The sequence below is a fragment of the Watersipora subatra genome, chromosome 7, assembly GCF_963576615.1.
Source record: "Watersipora subatra chromosome 7, tzWatSuba1.1, whole genome shotgun sequence".
NCBI lineage: Eukaryota > Metazoa > Bryozoa > Gymnolaemata > Cheilostomatida > Watersiporidae > Watersipora > Watersipora subatra.
The window spans coordinates 3,015,509-3,039,116 of record NC_088714.1 but is presented as its reverse complement, the minus strand read 5'-3'; the positions used below and the strand labels follow the sequence as shown (position 1 = coordinate 3,039,116).

At 34.1% G+C, this 23,608-nt stretch overlaps 1 protein-coding gene across 3 annotated transcripts in view; it reads right to left on the bottom strand.

The window, feature by feature from the left end:
- The window catches only part of LOC137399287 (aminopeptidase N-like), a 55,039-nt gene extending 31,476 nt beyond the window's left edge, over positions 1-23,563 (bottom strand). The window contains exons 1-6 of one of the 3 annotated variants that reach the window (XM_068085325.1): positions 23,493-23,563; positions 17,395-17,493; positions 15,154-15,183; positions 7,400-7,531; positions 6,461-6,710; positions 969-1,119 (exon numbers count right to left, since the gene is read on the bottom strand). In XM_068085325.1, coding sequence (XP_067941426.1) covers positions 969-1,119; positions 6,461-6,710; positions 7,400-7,531; positions 15,154-15,183; positions 17,395-17,428 — 597 coding nt within the window. In that variant the 5' untranslated portion in view covers positions 17,429-17,493; positions 23,493-23,563. Of the gene's footprint in view, positions 1-968; positions 1,120-6,460; positions 6,711-7,399; positions 7,532-15,153; positions 15,184-17,394; positions 17,494-23,456; positions 23,470-23,492 lie in introns of those variants that run through there. The other 2 variants (XM_068085326.1, XM_068085327.1) reach the window with 2 other exon arrangements.
- Positions 23,564-23,608: the final 45 nt, after the last annotated feature.

Here is a 23,608-nt window from a genome sequence, read left to right as displayed (position 1 = left end):
AAAGTACCGCACATAATAATGGTCCATTCTATTGTAGATCATAACCACTAGATAGGTATTTGTGAGCACATGCAGTAAATTAGAACAATTAAAAATGGGACTCACTTTGAGAGACAATATAGATAGATATACTGTAAACTCCAGCGTATATGTCGAAAATTTGACACCAAAATTCAAGCTTAAAAATCCACCCTCGACTTGTACGGCGGTCACGTTTTTCATGACACGAATTTTATCAAAATTCATTTTCAAAAACCATCGCAAATCAAAATTATTTGATATTACATATAGGGATATATTTATAAAATAGTAACATACTAGTAATCCTACTCAACGTGAGATGGATCATACACAAACTCCAATTCGCTAGCGTCATCGCTAAGATTATCTTCTGGAATAACTTTTTTTTCAAATTTAATGCTTTTTTCCTAGTAGCTGCCTACAAGCCCACACTTCGGTAATCTATTAGCCACATTTACGATCATCCATACATTCTTTTTCTTGAACATGAATCACGATTCCTGACAGAAATCCATCTTGCGGCATGGCTTTTCTGTTAAAAAGGCACATGTTATCAAGGGATGTTATCAATACGATGGTGAAGCATTGTTGCTCATGCATGTGGTCTTCACTAGAACTGTCATATATTGTTCTTTTGTTAATTGTACATATTGCCGGCGTCACAAAAACTATGGGCATTTTTGCTAATGTCATTAGTGAATGCCATTTCCTCAGCTACGCATTCGCCCGCCTCTGACTACTAGACGGCTGACGACTGATCTATTATCGATCAAACGATTTTAGCCAGAGAAGAGGGTTGGCTTATAAGGCAGGTACATGTCAAAACCAGGATTTTAAATCCAAGCTTTAAACCTCGAATTATCGACTTATATGCTAGAATTTACGAAAATTGTGATAGAACCGTAGATGTTAAAGCAATATATATATACACAATAATACCAACATACCGCGCTAATATCCATGTCCACCGCATGTAAGACTATACTATCTGTGGCTTTGGTCACATTTACCACAATTAGCACGGTGCCACTATATGGAATCGTCTGATCTTCATTTGTCTCATTCCCAAATAGTTGTAGTACAATAGATATGTTGTAACTAAAAGGTGAAAAATCCAACCAACTGACCAAAATCACTGCAAACAAAGAAGGTTATGCAGACTGGCAAAAAAAATTTCAAAATTCATTACAAAATATTAAAACCTATTACTTGCAATTTGTATCTCATAAATTTGCTCTTTGATACTAAATATCCTGCCACTTTCCACTAAAGTGCAAAGCTTCGCCTAAAGGGATATGAAACCATTCAGGCGCTTCGTTATCATGTGTGCAAGCTGCGTATGATTAGTTTCGCGTAGATCCTTTACACTAGCTCTTGTATTTATGAGGTAAAAATACTCATTTTTGCATGTCAACAGTATTTAAAGATATTGCTAGTATTAAGGAATCATACTAAAGAGCATCCACTATATATTTCATTAAAAAGATAATCTACTTCAGTTTTCGCTATCAAACCTAAATAGATAAAACTATGAGGTCTGATGAAAAAGCAAAGATATTGCTAGTATTAAGGAATCATACTAAAGAGCATCCACTATATATTTCATTAAAAAGATAATCTACTTTAGTTTTCGCTATCAAACCTAAATAGATAAAACTATGAGGTCTGATGAAAAAACAAAGACAGAATGACTGTGATTAAGGGAAAATGTCACGTAATGACGAGAAAAAGATAAGGAAACATAAAACTGAACGCATCATAATGCATAAAATCTTACTTCTGCTACAAAAGTCATAAGCGAATAGTCTGATCCATCTCAACAATTAATACACAACCTTCTGTAAAAAAAGGTCAGGCAACCTTTTCTACTCAATGAGTTATTTGGGACAGACTTCCAATAGAAAGAGAGCACTCACAGCCACAACACATGTATATAATGTATATGATATACATGTCAAAATGGGTTGTGGCTCCAACTGCTTCCTATACCTATAACCTGTATGCTATTAGTAAAAAAGCTGTAATATGTGTCATGATCACAGAAACCATGGTTAAGTCGGGAGTATAAGATTTAGAGTTATCTGCTCTAACAGAAGGAGAAAATTCTCACAGTTATTTTGCAAAAAGAATTTTGGTTCTAGCTTAATTACAGCAGATTTTATGGTCAATAGACTGAATGCATGTTTACCATCAGTGCGAAAACATAGTTTCGAGAAAACTGGTGCTAAAGTCTGAGAAACGAAAACCGATGCAAAGTTTTGTTTACATTTCAAAACGTCATAGCAACCAATATTAAGAGGTTGTGATATTTATCTAGATTTCTGTCTTTATATCAAAAACATTATGCTGAATTTAAAATTCTAAACAGATTTTGGCTGGTTGTCATAGAAATGGCTGTATATCTATAAGAAAATGTATTACCTAATTTTGCAGATATTAAAAACGGCTTGGCAGTGCTGCGATATTGAGCACAACCGTAGTATGATCAACAAAATGTTTAAAAAAATAATAACAGTAACATATTGCACATCATCGGTCACTCTATACTTCGATCTTGTTAATTCGAATAATTTTTCTTATAATCAAATCTTATAAAATCGAATAATTATTCTTATAATTAAATATTGCAAAAATCTTATAAGAATGGTTAGGAATATATCATTGTCATTCCCTTTACATACACTGCTTTTGGCATCAGTTGGAATGCCAAAGTACTCATTATAAGTGTCCATATTGGCGGAATTATCTTTCAAATCGGCAAAAAAGAAATGATTACGTTTTTCGGACGCCATTTTTCAGTACTTCCTGTTTAGCATAGCAACAGTTTTAAGGGTTTTTTTTCGAGGTTTTAAGACATTTATTATCTAAACTGACTTCAGATTCAGAAAGATCACTTTTTGATTGGTCCAGAAGCACGTGTTACAAAAATCCTTACCAAAATTATAAATTCAGTTAGTGCAACTTTAAAGTCGAATAACTCAACTTCGTGATTCGTGACTTAACCATGGTTTCTGTGACCGCGACCCATATGCTGTATTTATAAAACCAATGAACTGCTGCAGAGAACAAAAACATTTTATACTTGCATGGTGCTTCATTTCAAATAAAATACCCAGTGGCTATTTGTCTACTTTGATTAAAAAATAAAAATCCATACTAAACCTTTGAAAGCAAAAGATATTTAATGCCTATGCAGCATTAAATATTGTTATCTTCAGAAATTTTTGGTTTCTAGGATTTATCGATTATTTAACTTGCAGGCAGGGGTCAAAAATTCAATAAATCATGCCGGTAGTGTGCTGAATAAATACTGGCTGCCAGAGATTCTGAAGACGTCTACAGATATGATGCATATTTTGGGCGTTAAAAATATTTAATGGGCTTAGTTTTAATGTTGCAAGTTGACCATAATTTGCAAATTAAGAATTAGATTTTACAATAAAAATAAAATGTAATTTTAATGAAATAAAGCAGACGCTCCTACACCGTAAATGATCTGTTCCGGGAATGTTTACGTCAAAAGGAATTTACGTTATAGGAATAGTAAAATACATGTAAACTGCCAAATCCATTCCAAGATCTTTGCAAACTCACCCCTTCGGCCATGCAAAAATAAAAAACTTGACTTAACTCTTCTAATTTGTGATCTGTACCGTAACTGCAGTATTATTGGTTTGCATCAACAACTTTTCTCCTTTTTTCTGATAAATTTTACAGGTTTTATAGACCATCATTGCGGTAACTTTTACAATAAGTTGATCGGGAGCACACCTCTTCAACGTTCATTTACAACGATTTGCTTATTTTTTCGAAACTGTTCAGTCTATTTTGCAAAGTAAAACTAATAACAAATGACGACCACAATGGAAAAACCAGTGATGTCACACTTTTGCAGTTTCAAGTAAATCAATTTTTAAGATTTGAGACTGGATCACGCAATGAAAATACAGGTTATGACAAATATATGTAGGTTTATTGACAGATACATAGTTTGGTGCTTATAAAATAACATTTTTTAACTCAGAATATTGTTTTTTTTGTAATTCAGTGGTCAAAAATGAATATGCATGCTGGCAACAGACATCAACTATTTTTCCATTTGAATGCACTAAAAAGGTTTTGCTCAATTAAAAATTATATTTTTTCCAATTCAAACTATATTCAACTATAGTATAAGTACTGTAACACAATCAGTAATTAATAGCAGTTTAGAGTTTCACTACAATGTCTACATTTCATCACTATCTGCTGTCACACCATCACTGGTTGTAAAATTGTCAAAATATGGTTGATTCTCTAGTTTGCAAAGTTGTTTAAGGACCTGCAAATCTTGGTATGTTGCTGTGCTGTCTGGCAATTGGCTGATGGTAATGATAGTTGATTTAGTTCAATCAGGAAGCTTAAACGGCTTTTTAATAGCACTCTCAATGTAACTTTCACTTTCACTTGATGTATAGACCTAGTTTTCATTGGGCAAGTTGTCTGGTACATCTGTTTAAGATATTCTGTTTTATTAGAGAACATTGAGCTGTTAAGATAAATTGTATTAAAGGGTTTACGATGTTTGCGAGCATTTCAAAACAACTTTACCCAATTAGACGGTAGATCTATATCTGACTTGCAACTCACTGCAGTCATGTCTCAATCACATTCTATGTAAGAATGTTCACACATTGAATAGCTTATTGTGATCTTGTTAAAAAAGGTTTTCTCATGCACAAGCCAATGAAAATAGTGAATGAGTGTGTAGTTTTTTCTGTCCAGCGTATCCATCACAGAACGAATCTAACTGCACTACTTCGGGACCTGTGTGACTTTCAATGGGCCTTCTCTCTACTTTACATACAGTTATTAGCAAAGATAAATATTCGTTTTGTATTATTTGTAGTGTAAAATTGATTAAAATCAGTAAACAACTTCTGCCTGTCATCTGCACACAATTACAAAGCATGTTCACCGTTTGCATAAGCAATTTTCTCCTGTTGTGTGGCTAGAAACCTTTAGCTTTTTAGCTTGCTTTTGTGCACTACCATCTTTTCTTTGTTTTCTAGACTTCTCAGTTTATTCTGAAGACTCGATTTATCTCCAGATGCCATCATTATTAATAATTTAACGAACAAGCACCATCGAGCGTTACGCATCGATCGTTTCTGCTAGCTAAGCAACATTAAACAATGCAAGACCGCGTTAACGAGCAAAACGCTCTTTGATTGGTTAGCTATTGGACTTAGCCGATTTTCCATATTACGGCTTGGAAATTCCTGTTTATTCATTTGAGCATAAAATTTAAACACAGTTTTTCATAGGATAACACTGGTTTTTCCAAATTTTTAATTCACCATACAATTCTACAGTGCCAAAACTACAGGTGGGTAAGAATAACTCCAAAAAAGCCAAAATGTGACATCACCGGTTTTTCCATTGTGGTCTTCAAATATTTTATACGTCTACAATAAAGCAAAGCAACAAAATATTTTTACAATAAAATAGCGGTAATACCTGTTTATCGTCTATCTGTAGCCAAGGGTCAAGGTTAGGTTAAAAGATAACTTTCGGCAATTATTCCTACTCGTGACATTCAGATTAGAAAACCGACTCTGTAAAACTTGCACCAATTGATGACCTTAGGTATTCATTAACACAGCTACCTATTTTTAATGCGCAGCTACCTATTCTCGGTTTTGTCAACACAACTGACGACCTATCACAACAAACTAAAATGTCATGGAAGTTGTATATTATAAATATAACACTATATGTACGGCGTTTTTCTCACAATGGCGGCGAGATACGCTACCATTCAAATCGAATTTCAAAACTCGCTCGACTTAACACTTTACGTTATCTGGAATTTATGTTATAGAAGCGTCTACTATAGTATTTATGTTCCAAATTCACAGAGAGTCACAACCAATGGATGAAAGATGGACACGTGGCTGCCAAGACACGATTTGCCAACTTCCGATCCAGGTCAGCTAAAAATTGATTTTATCCAGTGCCGTCAAAGGTGCTACGCTCTTAGGTGAATGTCAGAACAATGAACATTAAATATGATCATTATTCTTTATCGTGCTTCTGCGCTGCACGACTTTGTATCCTATGAAATATAAAATTTTCGTTTAGCAAAAGTATAAAAGAAATATTTTCATTGCGACGCATTAGAGTATCATAACTTTTTTACTTTTTCAAACCAAAAACAGAAGTTAGATTAGATGCTCTGATTCACACAATTTTGAAACTTGTAAGCCAGTTGGAAGTAGTTATCAGCAATTACTCTTGAGAGAGCTGACAACTACTAAAATATAGACAAGCCAGTTTTTACCGCAGACTATCATTAGTAACTAGAATGTTGCGAGTAAACACTGCAACTGGAATTAACTGCTTTACTCAAACTCGTTCCTAGTATTCTTAAAAGATTCTTTCCTAACACTCAACTTACAAGCGTGGCTTGACATTGCCAGGTAAACGATACTTTCCCCAGCTAGGAAACACCGGTTTCGCAGTGGTAGTGGCCAATGGTGTACTGCTAGCTGTAGGTACAGGTGTTGTTGACGTCTGAGGAACCGTTGGTTGAGGAACTGTAGGTTGAGGAACCGTAGGTTGAGGAACCGTTGGTTGAGGAACTGAGCCTTTAGATGTGCCAGGCGTTACATGTTCACTATAATGGTTCTTATAGTGAGTCAGCATCCCTTCAAACAGAGTATTGCTAATAATAAAATGAGTGAATCAAACGGCGTAGCGGAGGAACAAGCGCATTAGTAACTAAAATTCAAACTAAACTTTATAACATAGTTTCAGAAACCATTTTTGGTGAAAAAAGGACAAAATAATAAAATCAACGGAGCGTGAAGTAGATGATGCAAATGACTGTCAAGATTTTGAATGAAAACTAATACAAGATTTAAAAAGGAGAAAAAGGAATGACAACTTCCAACCTTCATGGAGACTAACACAATCCAACTTCAAGTACTTACTGGCTTCTTGCAGCTTAATAGGAGTTCATTCAATATGTTGAAGTTAATAAAAAGTGCTAACACTGGTTTATTCAAATTCCAAATCAGCAGGTGTGACTTCAATAAACTTAATCAGTCTGCTAAAGACACAGGACTTCTAAAAACCTATTTATCCAATAGCAAGTACCTCATGTATTTAAATAGAATATGAGTAATAACTGTGAGCATGAGCGATTATAAAATTAATTGCTGCTAACAAACTGAATGAGAAAAATACTTTCAGAAAGGGACTTACAAGAATAAAATTTGAAAATTATTTGCTCAAGTTTAGCCTATTCATAGATTTAAGTATGCTTTAACAGCTGCTCAGTCGGTTGCACAATGAGAATAGACCAATGGAGCGTAGCGATCTTATGTAAACCTACCAGCTGGTATGGAGACGCTAATGATGAACAGGACAGCGACTACAGCAACCAGTATCAACACTGTTCTCTTCTTACATGTCACAACAGGTGCATTCGTGCGACCCACCCGTGTGTACGAGCCGTCGGAACTCCCTGAAGGAGATAAAAGACATAGAAATTAGAAAACTAGTAACAATTTCTATCAGCTAACAATTTCTATTTATATCTATAATTGAACATCATAGAAATCCTGAAAAACATTACATTTGCTGATTTGTCACATTATATGACTGCTGTTTTGTCACATTATATGACTGCTGTTTTGTCACATTATATGCCTGTTGTTTTGTCACATTATACGCCTGCTGTTTTGTCAAATTATATGACTGCTGTTTTGTCACATCGTATGCCTACTGTTAGGTCACATTATATGACTGCTGTTTTGTCACATTATATGACTGCTGTTTTGTCACATCACATGACGCTGTTTTGTCACATTATATGACCGCTGTTTTGTCACATTATATGACTGCTGTTTTGTCACATTATATGCCTGCTGTTTTGTCACATTATACGCCTGCTGTTAGGTCACATTTAATGTGTATAATCATTAGATTAGATAAGTAATCCAACCCTGCTGACTAGGTTAAGATAAAGAATTTGCAGGGATAATGTGGATAACATACAACACACCAAAAGAACAGCATGCATACCTCTATATAACAGAAAACATTCAAGACATGGCATGCATTAGGGAAGTGTGATGACAAAAAGCAAATTGTGTCTACCTTAGGGAACACCATTCACACATTTTGAATCTTGCGGACTCCATTACTTACAAGATTTATACTCTTAACTGCATTGTATTTTAGAGCTTTCGTTGATACTTGAAGATTTCGTGAAAGATGTTATTAAAGCAAGACAGCTTATGACAGCTTTCAACATAAACTTTAACGTTTTAAAATACGAAGCGGATTTCAGAACAAAATAACTTTGTATGAAGTGATTTGAAAGTACCCCATTATTTCTAATGGTAATATATTCATAGAAGGAAAAGGTTCCATTCGAGATCAATATCAAGCCGATTTAATATTTTTGTCAAAGCAGATTCAATACTTAGTCAATATGAAAATACAGAGCAGAGATATTACCATGAAAATATTTAATGAAGAACTAGATTATCCTTATTTGTTTTAATGTTGCCCATGTGTAGGCAACTCCTTTCTTGGGCAAATATGAGTCCTTTGCATACCCCTAAGCCACTTTCAACACTAAACGATCGACCAGGGTTGGAAAAAACCACGGTTGTTATGAAAAACCAGGTTTTTTTAATTAAACTGGTTTTTATGGTTTAAAAAGGTGTTTATAATTTGACCCAAGGTTTTTGCAATTTCAAGTTTAATTAACATAACTTGCTATAATAGCTGCATGATTGAGCATTGAACATACATATGTGGAATCATCTGTTAAAGATGTGGGAGTTGTTATGGGAAAAAAGAGAGAAAACATATGGAATTTCGGAATGAGTCTTTAATCAAACATGATTGATGAAATACAGAGCAGAAATCTTATCACATAATGTGATTATTTTACATACAGATATATGTATAAGTAGGAATTTTAATCCAAGTGATTAGTCATGTGGTAGTGTAGAGCAGAGCATAACGCAGATGCATTGCTAGTGTTTGGAGCAGTGGCAGATGATTCAACTTCTATCACCTGAATACTAGCATCACTGTCTAAATTGGTGTTGTCAGCTTGAAATTTTGCTACATGAGCTTTAAGCCTATCTGCGTGACCTCGCGTTACGACAGCACACCTTAAAACCTCTGCCTTAAAACCTTTGCCTTTTGCAGTTCGAGTAAAAAACTGCCAAACAGGATCCTGTTTGCGAGGTATTTTGGAAATTTGGGGAACAACTTTAAACTTTTCAAAACACAAAAAACTTGATAAACTGAATTCTAACAATCCAATGACTTTGGCTTATGCCCAATAAATGAAATATTAGTTTGCAAACTTAAAGCTTTTGCACAAATGGATTTCATTGTTTTAATTTCTAATTATATGTAATCCTTTTTCACTGACCAGACTTAAGAAAGTACTCATTCATTATTAAAGACGATGATTGGATTAGTATATTTCACATGGTTTTCATATTTCAGCTGTAAAGGGATGATCATATCATTTGATAAAAGCATTTGAAAATGAAATTCACTAATTCATTGTTGTGCTAGGAATTCATGTAGTTTCAACTTGAGCTCTGCCATCAATTTACTACTGTGTCTTAAATAAACTTCTACAGCTGATAATTACATATAGTTGCATTTCTACCGCACATGAACCACTAGGAGCTTAAAATATTATGTTTTTCACACACACAAAAAATGAAAAAAAAACCGAAAAACTACAAAAACCGTTTTTTGGCTGGTTTAAACCATTGGTGTAAACCGAGCCAACCCTGCAATCGACAAAACAATTATTTTTCCAATTAGAAAAGAGCTATGCACAAACCCAATGACAACATCTTTAAAGGTTGACTTGCAACAAAATTCACATTACAGTTATTTGGTATCAAAAAATTCACCATATCTTACTCTGTTGTGTTGTAGGTGCCAAATATGTGGAAATGTGATTACAAGCTCTTAAAAGCTCAAAAACGAAAAGCCACCGTAGATTGGAATCTCCTTATTTATCTGACGTAGTAATTACAGTTTGGTTATCGTCTTGTCACGGATGTTCTCACGTGAATTGAAAGGCCAATAAAAAGCTCAATATATAACTTATCGTAGCACTAGTTTATGACAAACACTTCGGGTTTTACCGAAGACCCCGTATCAAATATAGATCTAATCTGTCTAATCTAGGTCTAATCGGCGAGTCGTAATCTGATCATGTGACCCAATACTACGCCAATAATTTCTGCAGCACTTTTCGATTATCACAAGTGACCAACAGGCTCGTCATGATTATCAGACAATGATATGTACTCCTTCAAGCTAAGGCTAAAAAATTAAACGAATTTTTATGGTAAGTTATAAGATATCACTGCTAAAAGTGACAGCATTACAATGACGATAAAACAGACGCGCAAGAACAATAGACATGGTTTTATTGAATGCGTGAAGTATATTTGTGAAAATATTTCGACGAATAAGGTTGCATAAAAGTGTAAACAGAAACCATCTACCACAGCTACGTCACATTTGAGCCGTTTTGAAAAGAGAATCTAAACTACGGCGGTCTCGTGTGGCTGCGATTAACTTCATTTTTGAGCTTTTAAGAGCTTGTAATCACATTTCCACACATTTTGCACCTACAACACAACAGAGTAAGACATGGTGAATCTTTTCATATCAAATAACTGTAATGTTAATTTTGTTGCAAGTCAACCTTTAACATTCACCAGGCAGTTTGTATGATAAATGGTTGCTTATTATAAGTTACAAGTAAGTATTAGTGAAGGTTACAGATACTCTTAACACCCTCGTACGGTTATAAACCAATCATTGAACAGCTGCTATAATATCTAACACAAACACTTACTCTACAGTAGTATGAAGGAAGACACCTTTACTCATTTTCATTTTCGTGCAATAATTTTTTGCTACACATTTGCATAAAAACTATTCGTCATTTCGTCAGATGACTGAGCCAAGCATAGCAATCAAGCCCTCGCATATGCACACATAAAAGAAATGTGATAGTACGGTATGATAGTCATGGCTACCCTCCAAAATACTGAGAGGCTAGCCCTAAATGTTACTCTATTAAATAGCTTGCAAATATATTGACTTATGTATTATACAATTATGTAATATATTTCTTTCCATTCATGTATCTTGATTGATAATATGGAATGAGCCTCGATAGTTGAGACATGTTTTGATTGCTAATATTAGGCGATTTCATAAAATATTGAAACAAACTATAGGTCCTTTTTGGCAGTCCTGAATTTTTCTCCGGGGAATCAAATATCACACTGGGAAAGTTTTCTGACACTAGTATTGTGGTTAAAGTAAAACAGATTACATGTATATACATGTAATTATAGATGTACACATTTTGTATGCACATGTAACAGATAGATGTACGCATAAAAGTACACGTAGGTGTATTTCTCTCACATACTGCCTATAGGCAAATATGGGCAACAGTCTCCTACTCATAGGGAAATATGAAATATTTCTCTTTGAAATCATGACTAACTGAGTAAGGATTTCATAGGGAAAGTTCCAAGGAACAAATGACAGGAGGAACAAATAGTTATAGCTAAAGTGGGGTAAGTTATCTAGCCAACACTGGAGGAAATGACACTAAGCTAGTAAATTATTTCCATCTACTAATCTCCCAATTACTGCTCCACAGAAGATGTAATGGTTATTAAGGTAAAGATAGAGGTTGCAAAGCAGTTTTAAGGGTCAAAAACCGACCAACCCAAAGTTAAGGTTCGCAAACTGATCAACAACTTATTAGAAAGCGGTGACTTATGAAGACCTTTAAAATTACAAACATTGCAAGTTGCAACTGAGATGGGTGGTGTATTTGCCAGTTAAGTAAATGTTCTCTCTAAACAGTTTACATCACAGTAGATCATTACTATATGAATGAAGCACCAGAGGATGTGTGTTGCTTTTCAACATATCGGAGATTACAAACAGGATGTATTCTGAGATTCCTGTCATAATCACACATGAAATGCATGAATTTGCCTAAGTTCCACCTTTTTAACTTGAAATGATTTAGCTTACTAATTGATGAAAGGAACAAAGTGCCTTTCATCACAAATTGATAATGCATTAGACAATACTTTATATAATGTACATACAACATGCAACACAATAATTTGGTATAAAAACAATCTAAAAACAAAACATAGGAATTATGATCAATAACTGTACTGTAAGAACTGTACTGTAAGATGAACCAATGACCTTGGGAAGTACAACAAACAATTGCCAAACCAGCCATCCATGCATGCAATTGTTAATAGCCACTTACATTCTAATACGCACAGAAAATCTTTTTTAAAACTTATTTTGAAAGAATTCTACTTCAAAGGTGATGTTTTAAAAAATAAAAGTGAAAATGTATTAAGTATCTGGTATTAAGTATCAACAACATTTCCATCATTTTCATTATTAGTATGAATATTACATTATTAGTATTATAATAGTATGTTACATTTGCACTAATAAGCCAAGTAGCAGTGCCTGACTAAAACATGGAATATGTTTCTCTTTTGCTCTTGTACTTTTGCATTCTGTTTAATCAAATTTGCATTTAGTTTAGGAGTTGACATATATGTTTTTAGCTAAACCCAACTTTATCAAGGTTTCCCAACGCAAGATCGGTTGCATTTCTAAAGCTTGTATCAGTTCATAACATGTTAATTGTATTTGTTTATTTGTCAAATTAAGTTTTTTACTAACATTTAAATTAAAATCTCATTAACATTTATGTATTATCCGTACATGTAAGTATGACTATGAATAGATTCTACCCGAACATACTAAAATTTTTAGTGGAGTCCTGATTCCAATCGCTGGTGCTTCATACTAAAAAGGGGATTTATAGTTTTCAGACATATAAGTAGTTAGTAAGCCACCAGAAGATACACACCCAAGTAGTAAGTAATACATCAACCACTATAAGTAATAAGTAATACATCAATCACTACAAGCTTGACAAGGATGGTAGTAGAAAGTTGCTAGCTACGATCACAAAGTACTCATAGGACTGCACAGAAAGCTTTACGAATTCATTATAGATATGTGGATGAGATAATTTTCATTGTCCGATTTGCCTTGGTAATTTAGCATGCTGTATGCGGCTGTTCATGCGTTTTTATTATTCAATGACTTCTGCTAGAGAAGACGCATGACAAATGAATTACTGGGTGGAGGTGCTACGAATGATGGAGGAAGACAGTGATTATGGCTGTTACTAGGTCTAATCTTACAAGAGCCGTTGACAGAATAACCACAAAGAAATATATATTCAAATAAATGTTTACTCAGACAGTACTAAGTACTGAGTACTGCCACCTTGGCAGAACTACGAGACTCTTAGTTCTCGCTGGAGTTGACATATTTCCAAGGATGGCTAAAAATCGCTAAAATCATCAACATGGTATTTTTAATCATTGGAATCCTAAAGGTAATACAGCTACCTCCGTGGTTGTCAACTGCTGATCAGCATTTCAAAGGCTCAAAATATCATGTGTAGACGTGACAAGCTAATAAAATAATTAAAAACAAACAAAAAATAAATGTTTACAAATAGTTATTGAACTCACTTATCAAACTTTTTATATTAAACCATCACTTAGATACTACATGTATGTCAGGGCATAACTCAGTAAGTGACTGACATGGTTTAGATTGCAGCACCGATGGAACCTATTCAGTGATGATCTAACCAGGGCAAACCTACGAGGGAGTGGAGAGAAGTAACCTAACCTACAAGTGGGGAGAAGGCTACCGAAGGGCACTTTCAGATCCCCATGTAGGCATGAATGGCTAGTTTGAAATCCAATGGTGTATACCCTTTCAGTTTTAAGATAAATATGGTAGATTTTGCCTCGATTAGGATAAATGATAGTATATGACAAATGAGTTACGGTAGGGGGTCTCTTGACTGTAGATACATTGCGATGCATCAAAAAAGCATCCGCCCGAGAGCTCGATCCAAACTAATGTTTCTAGACTACTACAACTACACACTTGCCAGATAACAAACAGTTTGATGCTTTATTGCATTCATTCGGGAGACATCGACAGGGTTATTATTGTGTCAATCCCAAGTTACTGAACGTTGTATGTAGAAGATCACTACTAGTTTACAGATATGTGTAAGAGTAAATGAATGCTTATCATATACCCCATTACATGATTGATACATTTTCGAAATTTTGTTCGATAGCTTGAGAGGTAATCAGCTATGTAATTAGAAAATGGGGTCAGCCATGAGCGTTAAATCAACTCAAAGAAGACTTCATACAGCAGAATCCTGTCATGCCAGCCATATTACCAATATGAAAGCTATCCTGCCTATTATCATTGTATTGCTATTCAGCACCATAAGCTTTGCATCTAATTACCTACTAAAGGCTACTATGAATAATTTTGCATTGCTGTTGCCTGTTGCATGCATCGCATTGTTTATGCAGATATATAAAATGATTCATTTTATAGAAATGGCCACCTTCATACAGCTGTAGTTTTGGCACTTTACAAATGTCTAAATAAGGAAATTTATAAATTTAATTTACTTGAAGATACTTAATTTGTTTTTTTAGAATCTTACTTTAAGATTTTAAGGTTTAAAATAACTGTGAGAGAATAAAGAGATCTGTTGTCTATTAGAACGGCAGTACAGAGACATCCAGCATGACAGTTAGCTTATAGCAATGATATCACAGTATAAAGCTTCAGAGTATGTCTCCTTGCATGCATGAGCAATAGTACATCTCGTCTCGCACATCAGTTTTGGCACCTTGGCTAACAAAATCCATATTCTTGGATTAGTGAGAACAGATTTTATCATTCTGCGCCGACTGATAAAAATGCAGTTCATATTTTCACGTAAAGTTTGTTACAGTTCAGTAAATTTTATCGGCAGCTGACCATAAAATCTTCAAAAAACATGTTCGCCAACAACTGGACCTACCACTATCCTTGTCTCAAGCTGGCTGCTTGTGTTAAACACAGAGCGCAGCTTGCTGATAAAATAATTCTTAATGGAAGAGTGCATTGAGATGTACATGTGAAACTCACCCTGGCCCCATGAGCCATATGAACTTTTTCCTACAACCATGAAGCAAACACATCCCACATGTGTTAGCTATGTATACGTATAAGTAGGTGCGTGATATATCTAAGCAGTTGCATGCAAAGCCAGTACAAGCATTGCACCAGATAAGTAAACAGCCAGTTGACATAGAATACTTACTTTACACTCCAACTATTATAGTTGTCTCTATACAGTCAGACTTCTAACATCAAGTTTATTTGTCCCAAGATTTGCTTTGTATGTCAAAATCATTCTATGCAGGAGCAATATTTCTATTAAAACTTACCCTACTGAATTTAATTTGTCCAAATCCCAATGAACACACTTTAAGTACACTTGGCATTAAAATGCGTTAGAAAACTGTATAAAAACCTTGTTTTATGTAGAAATCTACATAGCCAATGTCAAAATCCTACGTAACAAAGGTTTTTACAGTAACCTTACTGTCGAGATATGGAAACGAACAAATCGGCTCGACAGAGATGCAGTGTGGCTTACTCTCACTTTTAACTAAGTAAACCTAAACTACGCATATTTTGGTTAAGTCAATATTTTTATGCATTGTGTTTAATTTTCACCAACTTCATTCTTTTTAGGTATGAAATCACAGTTCTTCGAGAAACTTCAGAAGTGGTGTGCCGAATATTACACCATGTGCCAAGCAAAATGTTTGCTCAAAAATTTACATCGTATGTTGGAAAGTTTGTATCTTACTACATAATAAAATAATCATAAAATGAGGTTTGACTCTATATTATATCAGGGTCTGTCATTTACCATTTTACTATAGAATAAGCAAGGCATTTAGTTGTTTGCCATCCATGAAGTATAGTAAGGCTTTGGAGACCAGCCCTCATTTAATCCAATGAAAAGCAGTCAAATTACGAAACAAGAGTGCGACATTGGTCGATTCAATGCTACGATATTTACAAAACAACAATTATTTTAAACCGAGTTGGGGTATATATGCACTAACCGAGTTGGGGTATATATGCACTAACAGGTGTTCCATGCACAGTGTTTTTATAGAACCAACGACTAATAAATATCACAACATTTCAACACTAATCAAAATTTGGGGCTCTTACGCCAAGCCAAACCTTCTATAACAGTTATAATATAATAGTTGTGTATTGCAAAATAGTTAGGTCTTTGACGCCTTCTTATGATGCTTACAAGCCGTGTTATGGCGCACCTCGTGCTATTGAACTTACAGACCACATTATGTCAGCGACAACCCTAAATATTAAAGAATAATATGAAGTTAATTACTATTTGTTTTATTGGATGCAAACATTAAATTTTTTTCAAATGAAAATTTTTATGACTTTAGTAGTAAATTCTTTGGTAGATGGTTTTTTAATGAGAACCACTTCAGGAAAACTTTACACTTTAGACTATCAGAAGGTGCTATGATATTATCAGCTCAGCAGAAATCATGAACGCTAAATTTATGGGCTATAAAATGCAGCTATTAAATTTTTGTTGCCATGACAATGAAAGGTTCTCTAGTGAAATTTGAAAGTACAGAGAATAATAATGAGTACACTGTTGGGAAATTTACCTTCATCAAATGAACAAAATAATAACCTGTTCGAAAAAAATATTACTGGACAACACCAGAGATAAAAGACTACTTTAAAAATTATTAAAATGTTTGAACTTCTGAGATAGACTGTCGAGATAAGCTTTAAAAAACTCAGTCTAAAGAATAACATGGCAGCTTTAACAAAAGCGGGTACACTTCTGAGTACATGCAGTCACCTGGAGCACAATGAGGCGCTATGAGATCATAAGGTATGACATCTAGTCGTGTTTTTATTTAAAAATGCTTCTCGTCCTAAAACTCACAAAATAATAATGTATTACAGATTGACAGCATGTAATGAGACAATTGAGCATGCAGCTTAATAATTGTAAGGAGGATATCGGATAGGTCTAGATAAATCTTAAGAATATAAGTAAAACAAACTGGACAGAGTAAAACATGACAGAAAATTAACAGTGCGATGATCATTTATGCGCCAAAAAATAAAAGTTGATACAACTAGAACAATCAAATATGCCAGTTTTTAAATATCTAAAAGTTATGAGACATTCGTTTGCGAGATCTCAGTATTTCTCCAGTGAGCTCTGGCACCCACTCTATTCGATGCCACCTTTTTACTGCAGTGACATTTATGTAAGCTAATCTTTTCAATACCGAGATGAACAAAGATACTTACCAGGCCAGAAAGACACATCTTCAAGTTCTGACATGATTGTAGAAGCTTACAAATCAAGCCACACTAATGTTCTTTTCATTGATAGTGAACGGATCAGATCTAAAATCAGAAACCATAGTGAATAAAAGAATTTGCAGTGGAGTGTCTGATCACTGTTGTCAATGTTAGAATACCAAAATTATTAAATTATTATTAAGATGTATAATTGTTCCAGAATAAACAATGCGAAATTGATACAGTATACATGTAAAAGCTTTGTAAACCAAAAACATCTTTGCAGTAAAATGCAAACTGAAAGTTGTTTCCAAGGCCGTCTCTATGTTTGCACTTGTTTTCTTAAAAATAAGTGCAAATAGACAAATCACATTAATTAGAATCAGCCATGTGACACAACAAAAAATGTAAAAAGTTGACTATCTTCATAATGAAAATGTATGAAGATCCTTCTAGAACAAACATATTGCTAGGTTTTGTACTAACAATAGTGTTTTGATACTAGCAGGTGTGTTTTGATACTAGCAGGTGTGTGTTGATAGTGGCAGGTGTGTTTTGAGACCACCAGTATGCATGTTTTGGTGCTGGCAACTGTATTTTGGAACTGGCCGTTTTTTATTGCTACTGCAACTGCGCGTTACTATATGTACTACTATGGCGGCTGTGTGTTACTATAGCGGCCGTGTGTTACTATGGCAGCTGTGTGTTACTATGACGGCTGTGTGTTACTATGACAGCTGTGTGTTACTATGGCGGCTGTGTGTTACTATGGCAGCTGTGTATTACTATGGCGGCTGTGTGTTACTATGGCAGATGTGTATTACTATGGCAGCTGTGCGTTACTATAGCAGCTGTGTGTTACTATGACAGTTGTGTATTACTATGACAGCTGTGTATTACTATGGCAGCTGTGTGTTACTATAGCAGATGTGTGTTACTATGACAGTTGTGTGTTACTATGACAGCTGTGTGTTACTATGGCAGCTGCGTATTACTATGGCAGCTGTGTATTACTATGGCAGCTGTGTATTACTATGGCAGCGATGTATTGGTATTGCAGCTGTTGATCGCCACTAGCACCTGTGTATTTCGATATTAGCAAAAAGATTTTGTTTAAAGAATAGAGAAAGCATAATATTATTATGCTTTATTATTTATCTTGAGGTGTTGACTGATGTTCTAAAAAAAGAATCAAGGAGATTGACCCACTAGAAGCTGAGATATAGCCAGCCAAACACAGGTTTACCTAATAACGAATCAGAGGAAAAACCCTTCGAAAATCCCGAGAATTGTGACGTATGAAATCGACTTATTGGACATGTGCCGGAGTTGCGCACCCTTACCGCCATTACGTATACTGATTGTTTTAGGCTACGAGATGTGAAACGCTTCTCGTGATAGTAAAGAATTTACAGACTAGCTCCGGTTTCTCAGGAAAACCAAGCAAACATTGAGTGGTAAAGGCAGTTGCCCACAACCCCTTGCCATGATTTTTCAAAACAGAAGAGCAGATTTTGACCATTGAGCCTCAAATTTTAACTCGATCTCCACGGATATGCTCCAAAGATCCGTTGTTCAACAAACGTCGCGTGTATAGTCTATATTATGCGATATCTGTGATTTGTAGTTTGTTTAGAATAAGAAATGGGAGTGTGAATTTTTGTTCATTCATCATCTTTCTACTGTGTGCCTACTGCAGCATTCAGTTGATTTGCATGATTATCGTCACTATTAACAGACTGTAAGTTCACTACAGCCATAATTTTAAAAAGAATAACTTGACCGTGCGGCTCTTGCTGTAAGAAAAGAAAACGATAACTTTTGATTTGATTCTTCTATTTATCTATTATCTCATCTATGATTATTTTTATGATTAAATTAAAAAATTATTTTTTATGAATAATATAATAATCATAATGCATATTATACAAAATAATAATATAACTGTGTATAGAATAAATGATATATATATATAACTAATAAAATTTGTAGAAAATGCCAAATGATAACCGAGATTGATGATTGATTTAATTGATTTCATTTATTAGCTATAGATAAAAAAATCTGAACAGCGCTAAAGATGAGTCTGAATAGGGAAGCAAAGTGGGAGCACAACAAAACTGAGCTGAACTGGCAAGATAGCAAAATATTGCGAAATAATAGATGCGTGTAATTATTTCATGGTAAAACTAATCTACACGTCAGAGGGACTGGTTCGGAATTCTTAGAGCAATGATTGTTAGGCCCAATTTGATTGTTCTATACTTCCAGGGATTAAACCAATTAAAACACAGCGATTGTTATAGGAGAGCGCATTAGTTGGCTTAATTGACCAATGGCACACAAGTCGATTTCATACGTCATATATTGATGCTAATATGAGAATTACCAACACTTATGGCTTTTGGTAGACCTGTGTTTGGCTGGCTATATCTCAGCTTCTGGTTGGTCAATCTCCTTGATTCTTTTTTTAGAACATCAGTCAACACATCAAGATAAATAATAAAGCATAATAATATTATGCTTTCTCTATTCTTTAATAAAAAAAACTTGTTTCATGAAATTTCTTGTTTTTTGCCCATCAGTAGAGATAAGTATAAAACAAAATTTACATATATGAAAAATATCTCTAAATGTAACTGGTGTGAAAAACCTTTGTCAAATATTCAATAGAGCTGCATCTTAAAGATAACTGGGAGAATGCATTGGAGCGTAGTCATGGCCACTTTTACTGCAAGAACAGGCTATACCATAGAAGGCATAATAGACATTGAGGCCGCTAATTGGCAGTGAGCATGTTTTTATCTAAGTAGGTAGTCATGTAACACCCAATTAACTAAGCTTTAGTAAAATAGGCTTTAGCTAGAGTAGTACTGTAATTTTATTAGCTACTTTTCCGCCAAAGAAAATTATTAACCTTCCAATAACCAAAAGGTGAAAAACATTTAAAAGGTGGCCATTATTATTTCAAAGAATAGCAAAAATATGCCCTGGCCAATTTTAGTTTATTTATTATTGGTGGGAAAAAGGTGCAGTTATCCAATACTATTAAGCAATGCTCTACAACTGAGAGAAATAAAATCAAAACTTGTTCAGAAACTGCTAAAAATTGTCAATCTATTTAACTCTAGTAATACACCTTTAAATAACTCCTCTCAATTGAAAAAGCTATTTGCGGGGCGATTTTGATGGGACTTTGTACACTTTCTCATGACCATGTTTAACTTAAGAATTATGCTCGATAAGAAAACATGGTCAAAAAATCTTCAGAATTATACTCGTGAGATAAATACGGTCATGAGACGACATTTAGATAGACAAATTTTGTCTATCCAAATGTCTGACATGACCTGTTCAACTCTCTTCGTGAGAGAATGCCTGTTTCACCATTGATCAAAGCTAGCCCCGGTGTGCAATAAATAGCAAAAATTTTCCAATTTTTGATTTTGCAGGCAATGCATGTGAAGACTGCTTAAAAACATCAAAAAAATTCACATCAACAATACTCATTCATACAAAAAACAAATATTTCGTATAAGTTTTACTATTTTTGATTAACATTAAATTCAAGAAACCGAATTTCTTCAAACAGCAAAAAAATCAAATCAAAATAATTTTGTGAAGTTTGAGTTGTCTATTTTCATCTACCTAAAATATGACATTTTCGGTTAGATAGTCTTTTCAACTATCTTCAAGAAATAGAAAAAAAGAAGTTTGAATTCTTATGATTGTAGCATGGAAAGTAAGAAGCAGCTACAGTGCTGTATATAAACAGCATCTGTGTATAGAGTAATGCCTGTAAAATTTATTTTTTTGCTTCCATGTCAACTAGAATACATTTATATGGTGCGCTAATAATCTTTTTGGACCTTGAACAGCTTTATGTCTGCATTAACAGTGCATTTATGTTTTAGCTGCAGCTACATGATTTGACATGTGAATGCATTCTAGAATGTTTGTTAAAAGTAAAACACACTTTTGTGTTAACTCTATTTTTATAACTTTGGTGAAATATTGTAACGAATTTTATAATCTCAACTATTTGCGCCCACTTCATTTTAAGTAATTCAAAGCAGTTATTTAGCTGCAGTTAAGTTTTACAAAATTCTGCTTCATCGAGTCATAAACACTAAAACTAGGGTAGCAGAGTACAAACAATTTGTGACCTATTTTCTAAAAGCAAGGAAATAGGCAATAAACATATAATCTGCTGCAACGACTTATTTAAAGTTTTCATATGGCCCAACAGTAAATAAAAGGCTTTTATACTTTCAACGTGAAAACAAAAACACTTAACAATATATTTCTGATTAGAGTAATCTTAGCCAAGTTTTAGTGAAGATTAAGCTAAAAAAATCCTCAACATTTAAGCTGCACAAAATGATCTAAAAGGGGAAGAACTCTACTTGAAATCTTGCACTTACAGATTCCCCTTGTCACAAGTAACATGAAATTATTGTGTGCCGCAGTGGCAGTCTAAAACTAGATGTGTGAACTAATCTAACCATCTAGCTTATGAAAGATTGAAGGTTCGATTCTGAGAAAAGCTCTTGAAAGTAATGATGGCATGTCCATTATGTTTGTTAATTATACACACCAAAATCAATAGTTTGATAGTTTAATAGTAGTGCTACTCAATACTCACTGAGGACAGAAATAAAGTTATTTTCCAAAATTATCTCTCATCTGACCAATCCATTCAATTTTTTGGATCCCTTTACTCTTCAGTAATGTGAGACACTGCTATCTGTTAGCAACTGGTCTACGAAAACTGCATTTGCTATTTCTGTTAAGTTCAAATGGTGTTTCACAATTAATTGCAATTTACCTTTTTATATTTACCTTTTATATCAATGAACAGAAACTATAAAATACAGCCATTTAAATGCAGCAAAAGTTAACTTAAACTGTAAATCACAATTGGCGTACATATATTTGATTATATCTAATGCAGGCCTTTCACAAACCAACAAACATTACACACTTGTTTATGTTGATTTTCAAAAGCATTGCATGTACTTGTCAAAAGAAAGCATGTTGATTTTGTTTGTAGGAATAATAAACCCAAAACCAAATGACAAATTTCTTGTAGATATATTTTAAGGATGCATTTAGTTGGTAACACAAATACCCACATTATATGCTTAATACATTTAGTCATAGTCCAAATGTACTTCTTTTTATTTAGATAAATGTTTGTTAGCATGCGATTAAAAGTAGGTAAAACTTCAGAGTGCTCACCAAAGAATACTGCTCTGCGTTACCCTCAAAACTAAGATTAAGAATTCTATGGCTAAGTTATATGAAATCTAACATTTTTGTGATGCTAATGCTCTCTTGAAGTCTCCACATAATCTTTGATGAAGCTTTTGGTTGTTATATGAACTGTCACAATTCATGCGCACAAGAAAACAGTATGCTACCAATTGTAGTGGCTAATCGTAATCTACAATCAATTGAGGGAGTAGTAGCTTGCAGTTTTACATGGTTGTATAGAAAGTATTTTTTAAATGTTTAAGCTATCTCCCCTTCTGCAACAACAAGGAAAAATCAAAGAATATAAGGTATAGTAAATAGAAGCACAGTTGATAGTAATACCGTGAAGCCGAGTGCCTTTTATAAGGTTAAAAGCGCAATCTGATGAAATTGCACTCGCCAGTGGCCGAGAGAAGCTTCTACCGCGTCAAAACTATGAGAACTATTTTATCAGTTATAAAAAGTTCAGAAGCTACAAAATACACTTTTTAAAATGTTCACTGCTTACGCACAGCCCGTTAATCAAGCTATTATCCTTGTAGATATTAAAATATATTTCTTGCAAATTCAAATTTTATGCACTTAGTCTTAACATTACAAACCCTTAACGCCCATATAAAACCAATCATGCACTACAAAAATATTTTCATTAGTAGCATCTATTCTCACGTGAGTTAGCATCAACTTTTTGTCAACACGTTATTTTAGCCAAAATAAATAATTTACTCTGTAGTCTTTTAACACATGATCTCTAATCATCGTTAAATTGTACTTATAGAATAATAAATTTTGAAAGTACAAATAAATGATACTTTTTATTTTTGCGGTTAATCTAACAAGTTTCTTACAGATTATATCGAAGATATGTTGTTTACAGCGAGTAAGCGGTGGCTCTCGCTTAATGTGAGGGATAATGATGGCACCTAGACACGCAGTTACATCTTTGGAAGTCGCCAGAAATCGT